Source organism: Nuphar pumila, chromosome 1, assembly GCF_984573655.1.
Source record: "Nuphar pumila chromosome 1, dmNupPumi1.hap1.1, whole genome shotgun sequence".
NCBI classification, from domain to species: domain Eukaryota; kingdom Viridiplantae; phylum Streptophyta; class Magnoliopsida; order Nymphaeales; family Nymphaeaceae; genus Nuphar; species Nuphar pumila.
Genome location: NC_143249.1, coordinates 169,174,668 through 169,184,052, shown reverse-complemented (window position 1 = coordinate 169,184,052; position 9,385 = coordinate 169,174,668). Strand labels below are relative to the sequence as shown.

The following is a 9,385-nucleotide window of genomic DNA, read 5'->3' as shown; positions in this document are numbered from 1 at the left end:
TCAAACTGATTTTTAAATCAGATCTAGCAGATATACCCAACCCGACCCATTTTTATTTGGATCGATATTTAAGTTTTGAGTATGGATTTGAATTTCGGGTATGACTGAAAATTATGGACCCATGTGTGTTAAGATGTTTAATTAAAAAAAACAAGTTAGTTTCAAATGGTTCAAGTCAAGATACTACTAAGATGCCAACTTGTATGAGTTACTCAATGAGTTTGTTTTAATACAAGTAGGTTGTACTAAGATTTTTTTCAACTTATAGAGATAGAAAAGTTATTGTAAGAGAAACGTGTTCGATTGACAATCATATTTTATTAATGATGATTATATTTAAATTTCTGGTGGTTGGCAAACATTACTGAAACAGCTTGATTTCATATCGACTATGCCATATGAATCAGCCAATTCGCAACAATATTGACAACAGTGGACCCAACCCGAACCCAGAACCCGAACCCGAACCTGCGTGTCTATAAATATCAAATCTTTTTTTTTTTTTTAAGAATATAAATATATATCAGGTCAGTTTGGGTATACCTGACCCGGTTACACCTCTGATGGGGATATTAAATTCTATTACCCACCCCCCTCTCTCTTTCTTGTAACGATTGCAGGAAAATAAAAAAAAAAATCACTTACACAATTGAGTGTGAAAATTTCTGGCTTTTGTTAAGCAACTCGTGCTTTGCTTGTTAACAATTGTACAAATGGCCTCAACTCGTGACAAAGCCTGACTTTAAGATCCAACTATATAGATAGACCTAAAGCTGCTTCAGGCACAACAGCTGCTGCACAAAAGAATCAATCTCTTCATCTCTATACGTTTTTTGTTTACAAAGATTTCCTTACATCACAAAGGCCGTGCCGTCAAACACCCCAAAACTGAAGAAGTCCACATCCCTGGACCTGCAGTTGACTGCACTGGGACAACCATGGTCTTCAACTCGAGCTCTCTTCGATCTACTAGAAGAAGCCCCTGAGTGGGACCCGTTGAACCATTCTTCTTCTGATGAGTCTTGACCCTCCTCCATCATCTCCGTCATCATGCTTTGTAGCTCCTCCTGGCCATAACTCTTTTTCTCATTTCTAACGTTGGCCATCATAGACATGAGCTCTTGAGTAAAATCTGACAAACCATCGTCGTCGTCGTTATCTGAGAGGTGGTAGAGACCAACATCGTACAATGTCCTCTTCCGTTCATCCGACAGTACTGAGTATGCCTCTTGAACCTTCTGAAACTTTCTCTTGGCTTCCTCAGCCTGTGATGGATTACTTCTCATCCATTTATCAGGATGCCATCTCATGGCGAGCTTGCGGTAGGCTCTCCGAATCTCCTCTACAAGATGCATAAAGCATTATATTTTTATGAGAAGCTTGCTTTTTTATCGAATTTTGTTTTTGGTAAAAAAATATATGGTACATGTTATAATATCGATTATATTTTTTCAAATAATATCTCATAAAAGCTATATGTGGATTAGTACCTTTTAGTTCGTCGGAACATACAAACAATTGCAACAAATAAACTAGGCTCTCATCCGTCGATTATTTGGTATAAATCCTTGAATCATGCTTTTAAAAATGTAGCTTTAGAAACCAAGCATTTACGGTGATCAACTTTAGCATCACCCAAAAATTCACGCCCACATGTCTTTACATGGCAATCCAAACTTCAATCTATACTAAATGCACCTTGTAGATGACAGATATATTTACCAAAAAAGGTTAAAAGAAAACAAGAAAAAAATAAAACAATTATATATAGGGACAGTAATGGGTTGGTGCTAAACTACATTGGTACTAAATCAGAGCTAAAGCGCTATGATCGTCCGTCATGTTAACGCACAAAAAATAGCTTGCCAATTACGGTCCTCTTAAAGGTCTGGCTGGTGCTTTTAGTGTGCTACTAAGAGCTGAGCGTATTTTTTTAAAAAGGACTTTAGTGGCATCCTAAAAGCGCTAGTAAAGGTCCCAAACCTTTAGCGGGACCTTTACTGATGCTTTTAGCACGTCAATAAAGGGTTTTTTTATGCGATTTTTTTCGCGTGCGTTGTCCATCCATCAATGCGTGCAATGGACGGTTTGTGCGTTGTAGCTCCGGTTTAACAACAAATGAGTTTTAGCATGGACTCATTTCACTATATATATAAACACATGCGCGCACACAAACACACACAATAGAATATGAGAACCAAAGTGCGAACCCAAATTTTTTAAGGATGCATAATTTTTTATGCTTGTTGGATTTCATATTTTTTTGTGTTTTTTATTTTAATTACCGTAAGGCAATGGATTGGTTGGATCATATGCATTTTCGAAAATTCTTGGAGAAAGAACCATGGTATACTGGTCATAATCTTTTAGAGTCTGTTGTCGAATTCTATAATCTGTCAATAAACACATTCAAGTTCGAAAGCAATGAATTGATCATTATATTAGAGAAAGTGGCACAAATCACTGATGTTAAGTATCATGGGAAGCTAGTGACAGGACGTCGGTGGGTAGATTTCAAGCAGTTGGGTAAACTGCTCCAAGATGCTAGGGACAATGCATTCATAGGTGACAGACTCAGGTTCGTTTGGTTGAGGAGCCATTGTGATGTTGCCATTTTATTTGGTTAGAGTGTGAAGTTGCCATGTTTTAAGGAAAGGGCTATTTTCTAGACAAGGAGGTGAGAGCATTCTTCATCTGATTTTTTGGCAAATGTTTATTCATTGACACCAGTTGAAAGATGATTTGTGCGTTGTAGTTGGAAAGCTTTCAATCAATAGATCAAGTTGATAAGTACGCATTGAGAGCTTCCACACTTGCACATTTATATGAAAGTTTGAATGAGTGCAAGAATGGCAGAAAAAACCTCGCTAGATTTTTGGTGTTGTTTAACGTATTTATTCTTTCATTTTTTATTAACTTTTGATTTATATTCAAACATTATATAGAAATTGTTGATGTAGTTGTATGTTAATTAACCCTTGTATTGATCCCTATAGGTCTAGATATGTGAGCACATATCTATTGGAAGGCTCCTAAAACGTGAGATTTTTCTTGAATTTTCTCGTATTGCAATGTAGAGACATGTTCGCAAAGACAAGGGTACAAATCAGTGAAGAGCGTTAGGTCATCGTATCAATAGGGAAGCTAGTGATGTACAATTATAAAAAATTACCATGACACATTTAAGTATTCTTGAAACAATTTCTTACATTTTTTGCTATAATGTGATATAGGACCAACCATGAATGAAATGTCATCGTAGGTAATGTGGTGTCTCTATGTGAATGCGATGGATGAGGATAACCAAGATGTAGTCATGGAATCAATAGGCCTCACGATGAGGGATATTTGGTTGCACAACATGAATGAAGTTGAGCGCCAACTAACTGGTCGAGTATTCCAGCAATTTAGCTATGTTTAGCAGCAACCACCTAATTGCCCTAGTGTAGTAAGCAAAATTGTTCATGGCAAATACAAGAATATAAAGAAGGATTACCCAACATTATTTGAATTTGAACTTGAAGACTAGTACGATGGCGGGGAAGACATCGAAACTATGGTACCTGATGATGAGGAAGTTAAGGTCCAGATTAAGGAGGAGGAGAAGGAACTTGGGGCAAGGAGTCTAAACATTCTTATAGAGATGACTCTTTTATAGAAAGAAAACCAAAGGTTAAGAAAGTTTTTTTAAAAAAGACATAATAATAGGTCAAACTGCCCTTATCGAAAAAATGAAGAAGATCAACAACGAATTAAGGTTGCATCTAAAGCTGTGATTTTGAAGTTGTAATTAATTTGTTTGACTTTATTGGACTCTTATGGTTCTTATTTTGTATATGAAGTTTTAATTAAATTGTTGGATTGTTTTAGACTATTGTATATATTTTTGTGTAATAATTTCTAATAATAATTGTTGAACTGTGTATAACATTGTTGTTATGGACTATTTTCAATTGTATATACCCAGTTATTTGAATGGAAGAGTAGTTTCTATAATAACAGGGAAAACTAAAATTTGAATTGAAGTTTAAAGTGTGTTTGAAGTGCGGTTAGGGAGATATCGTTCCGACAATATTTAATCAATTATAACGAATATAAAAGCTATCAAAATAGGTGCTTTCAGTTTTAAATATAGATAAAAATACCAAAACACATCATAAAATTCTAGGATTTCAGCAGTGAATAGAGGACATACAGATAAGTAACTTTCCTATTTACAGATCATTTATCGGATCTTTGGTTTGGGAAATACGATCAACACAAGTTGAATTAGGGTTTTAATAAGACATAACGAGTTTCAAAAATTTGATCTGACTCTCTGACAGAGGAAAAATACCAAATAGTGACAAAAAATTATAAAACATTTATAGTAAAAAATAGACTCTAATACAAAGATACTTCAATTTACGGATCTTGAATCAGATTTTGGATGACAAAATTAACGCAACTGCAAGTTATACTTGAATACGAATAACGATTTGAAACCATAAGAATCACGATTCGACTTTATATTTTTTTAACAGGGTTCCTGAATCCCAAAATCTCTATTTTTTTATAGGAACTTACTGAAAAATATGTGGACTAAATATAAAAAAAATTTAAAAAATTTAATAGAGATTTAAATATGAAATAACATAAATTTCTACATATCTAGAATCAAAACACACAAAAATATGATAAAACACTAAAAGCTATGATTTAAACATGGAAAACGATAAAAAAATACCTAAACATCCAAACAAAATTTAATCTAATGCTGAAATATATGAAATAAACATTAATATGATAATAAAGTAAAAAAAAAGAATAGGGAATCCATGGCTGCAATTGATTTTACTTTTGAAAATATGGATTTAACCCATTTAATGGGTAAATCACATATCTCATTTGCTAAGAACGTAGAAAATGTACCTCTAAACGACTCTAACGGATTAGAATCCTGTAAAACACCTTCAAACTGATATTGGTCATCTTCTTGGGTCAATTTTAGGGTTCTTGAATGAAAATCATGGTTGAATCCATGAACTCAAAGGGGGCGCCCATGGTGAAATCATGCTAAAATCATAAAAAATGATTAATAAAACATGAAATAAGTTATAAAAAATTACCTTGGGGCTACAACTGCAATGGAGGAAGGAGGAGGTGCTGGAGAGAGAAGCTCCAAGAACTCAAAGACGAGAAGAAAAGGGGTTGACCCCCCTTGAGCTTTCTTAAATAGAAATTTTCTAGGTTTTCTAAAAGAGTTCTAAAAAAATGGACTTCTAAAGCGGGGGGGGGGGGGGGATTTTAATATGGGATTACTATCCTACCCCTAACCCTAATTAAGCTAATTAATACCTAACTAGACCCCTAATTAAATTAAAAAGACTCCAAATGTGGCACCACCTAGCATGGACCCACATTGGGTTTTTAAAGCTTTTTAATTTAAAACTTTAAGAACAAATGGTTAAAGGCTTAAATAAAATGGGTTTTCAAAATGGGTTTTTGACTCGTCTAAACCTCTAATCTAACTAGGATGCCGACTAACCCTAGTCTAACCCTGACTTTATCAAATATAGTCCCACCTCGAGTGGGCCCCACTTGAATTTTCAAAACGATTTTAAAACTTAAAAATGAGAGATTTTTCAAAAGATATTCAAAGTAAACTTGAAATTGAAAATTTTGAAATGGCACAGAGTTCTGACTGGGTCATAACTCTTCCAGATATGGTGCCAATTAAGTGGGCTCAACATCGAAGTTTTGAAAAGTTTGAAATAAAGACTGAAAATGGCTTTGAAAAGGGGTTAAAATCAACAAGTGAAATTCAAAGGTTTTGAAAAACAGAGTCTTAAGCGAACTGGAACCCTGGGCTAGAGTCCTGAAATTTTAGGACTTTGAGATTTTAGGATTTTGAAAACCAAATGAAGGAGTTTTTGAAATATTTCATCAGAACTGGTAAAATAAGTCAGAAAATACAGTCAGGGTTAGAGTCCTAACTCAACCGAAACTCTGAAATAGAGTCCTAAATCAACCTGGACTCTGTAAAATGACCTAATTTCTGAAAAATAAATGAAAAAGAATGAAAATGGAAGTAAAAACAAACTTCAGAATAGACTCTGGACTAAAACTCTTGTTTTTTTTTGTATTTTCTGAAAAACAGATGAAAGAACAGTGAAAACAGTAAAAATAACAAGTATTGAAATCAAACAGAGTTTTGATCCAACTGGGGCTCTGGGGACAGAGTCCTAATTAAATTAGGACTCTCAGAATTTTGGATTTTCTGAGAAAAGAAATGAAAGGATCTTGAAAAACAGGTGAAGATAAGATAAAATTGAAGTCTGGTTCAGAGTCTTGATCTGACTAGGACTCTGAAGAAGAATCCTAATTCGACTAGAACTCTGAAAATTTTTTATTTTCTGAGAAGCAAATGATGAGATTTAAACAAAGCTTTTGAAAACCAGTGAAAATGAAGTGAGAATAAACTTTGGATAGAGTCCTGATTCGATCAGGACTCTGGTATAAAATCCCAAAATTTTGAAATTCTATGATAAAGATGTAATAATTTTGAAATTTGAAAAGATAAATAAAGAGATTTGGGAAAAGATTCTCTCAAAATTGAAATCAGGGTCGGAGTCCTGATCAAACTGGGACTCTTTGAATTGAGTCCTCGTTCAACTAAAACTCTGAGTTTTGGTTTTTTTTGAAAGATTTTGAAAGATCTGATTAAAAATGAGTAAAATATCAACGAAAGATAGAATCCTAATCCGACTGAAACTCTGAAGAAGTGTCTTAATCTAACCGGGATTCTTTAAAAAGAGTCCTAATCCCACTAGGACTCTGGGATTTTGACCAAAACAAAAGATTTTGAAAGGTTTTCTAAAACACAGGTAAAAAGAGTATTAAAAGGTAGAGTTCTGATCCGACTAGGACTCTGAAAAAAGAGTCATGATCCAACTAGGACTCTGAAATTTTGACCAAAATGACAAAAATGTCCAAGGGATATGACCACAACTGGTTTAAAATAAAAAATAAAGTTTTAAAAAGGTTCAAAAAGATGAAAATATAGAGTTCTGATCCAACTAGGACTCTGAAATTTTTGAGATTTTTGGTAAATAAAGGAATCTAGAAGTGACACCACCTAAATGGGTCTCATCTGGGAATTGAAATCAATTGAAATTGAGTTTAAAATGAATCCAGATTATTTTCTGAGGAAAACATTTAAAATATAAGTGTCCTAGGGATTGGCAATTGACAAAATGTCGATTCAAAACCCAGACTTTGAAATTGATTTTGCAAGAAAAGTTTTAAAACTTGAATCTAGACACAATATTTTGAAAACAGAAGTGCTGGATCTCGATGATGAGATGCAATGACATGCAATGAAATGAAATGATATGTCGAATGCATGCAGTGATATGCAATGACATATGAAATATAAACACTGGATGAGGGTGAAAATTTGGGGTGTTTACGATTTCCTACTAGCTTAATGGTTTCAAACGATGTCTAATTAAGATGGAATAATGGGTAAAGAAATGTTTCTATAACCAAGTAGTTTTTTACCTGCTTTGGGATTTCGATGGTCATACAGCTACAACTAGGTAAAGGGACTTGACATCCCATGGACCTGTTTGTGGTGGAAAAGCATTAGTTTGATGGGCATGAATGTTTGCCTCAGGAACATATCTTACTGCCTTCCATTGTCTGTAATGTGAACAATTGATAGTGTTCAGTAACTACAAGGGAAACTTTGGGTCTCATGTGGGCCAATGCCTGCCACTGGTGCTCTTAGTACATCTTCGATTGTTGTTTGCATTAACTACCTCTGGTGAAAACAGCATAATATCACGGGAGTGGGGCATTCACTTCACACTATGATGTGATACCAATTCAAGGCAACACAACTCAAAGATTGGAGGAATATTTGTATCTTGTCTTCTTATTGGTTCTTTTCTCAAATTTATAGAAAATAGTGTTCATGCAGTAACAATGACATAATCGTCTCAGAAACTGCACCTAGTTTATACTAGTTGAAAAAGCTCTTATGCATGAGCCTGTCAGATACTTGAGGGAACACAAAAATGATGGGTTTGCATTTTTAGACTAGAATGTCAGGGTGGATACACTGTCAGCATATCTCACATCTTACCATTGTTGCATTAGCACCTTTAATTACCATATCTCAATCTCCACTTACCTACACCCACAGCATGCACCCATCCACACCTGTCATCTTCAGCACAACCCTCACTGCACAACCATTTCCTACTCACTTACATTACCCATTTCACCTCCTATATGCAGTGTCACACTTATCACTCTCTACACTCTCACTTAATCCCTTCACAGCAATGACACCCAGTCATTTACACCACTTCCACCATGCTGAACCTTACAACAGCATCTTCACTACATCTATCGATTGTTGCTTCACCACTGCACAAATGTTCATTTGCATAGCTACTGTTATAGGACAATCATTACCCTTCACTATTCCCTCTTTACCATTTGCCAATGGCCACTCTCCATTCACCTGTAGCTTCCATTATCCACCCCCCAACTAACCTTACCTACTAAACACCATATGCACTTTCAGCACCCTTCACAGCACCATCTTTATCATCTGTATCCTCCTAAAACCCAACTCCACTGCTGCACTTAAAACTTTCTACAGTCTCCTACATGCACTTCTTATGTCACCCACCTGTAGCCCCATTTGCTGCAGCATATCATCCCCATTTCCAGCTCCTCCATCTGTAACCCACACCCCTTGCAAAACACATTTGCAATTATCACTATCTCTACTTCCTGTGCATTGCCCATCACTTGTAACACACTACCGGCACTCTCACAACCTCCCATTGTTGCACTAACTCCCCAGCACAACAACACTTCACCTTGCTGCCTACTTACACCCCGTGGCACCAACACTCCACCCTTCACAAGCTCCTCTACCTGAACCCACTGCTTCCACTTCACTATCCAACATATCAGCAACCGCGTTGCTAGCACCATCTGCATACACACACCTAATCACTTGTCCCCTGCACACTGCTGTACACCTTCCCCTCTGCACCTGTATTGCTACTTTCACCACATCGCAGCCCAACCACCATTTATGTTTTTCTACTATTGTACCTATAGCAGGTTCACACCTGTTCATCCCTACTTCAGTATACTCTACAGCCACCCTTTTCATTTATTATTGTTTCATGTACTTCCAATTAACCCCAACAACTTCATCCCATCATCTCCAATACTGTCACCAACACTTGTTCACCTGCTATTAGCCACATCCTTCGTTCACTTTAACCCATTTTCCTGCATCATCTTTATCCCAGCTCACTCCCTGCATTATCAATACCCCTCTTCATCAACAATAAGCATTATATGAGCATTGTCATAC

At 35.8% G+C, this 9,385-nt stretch overlaps 1 protein-coding gene across 1 annotated transcript; it reads right to left on the bottom strand.

Annotated features, from left to right (window-relative positions):
- Nucleotides 1-792: 792 nt before the first annotated feature.
- On the bottom strand, nt 793-9,142 carry LOC149851242 (uncharacterized). The gene is made up of 6 exons (XM_090008073.1): nt 8,935-9,142; nt 8,684-8,787; nt 8,554-8,612; nt 8,350-8,415; nt 8,177-8,229; nt 793-1,342 (listed from the first exon to the last, which is right to left on the bottom strand). The coding sequence occupies exons 1-6, from the start codon at nt 9,140-9,142 to the stop codon at nt 852-854; spliced, it is 981 nt and encodes a 326-aa protein (XP_089864199.1). The 3' UTR covers nt 793-851.
- Between the last annotated feature and the right edge of the window lie 243 nt (nt 9,143-9,385).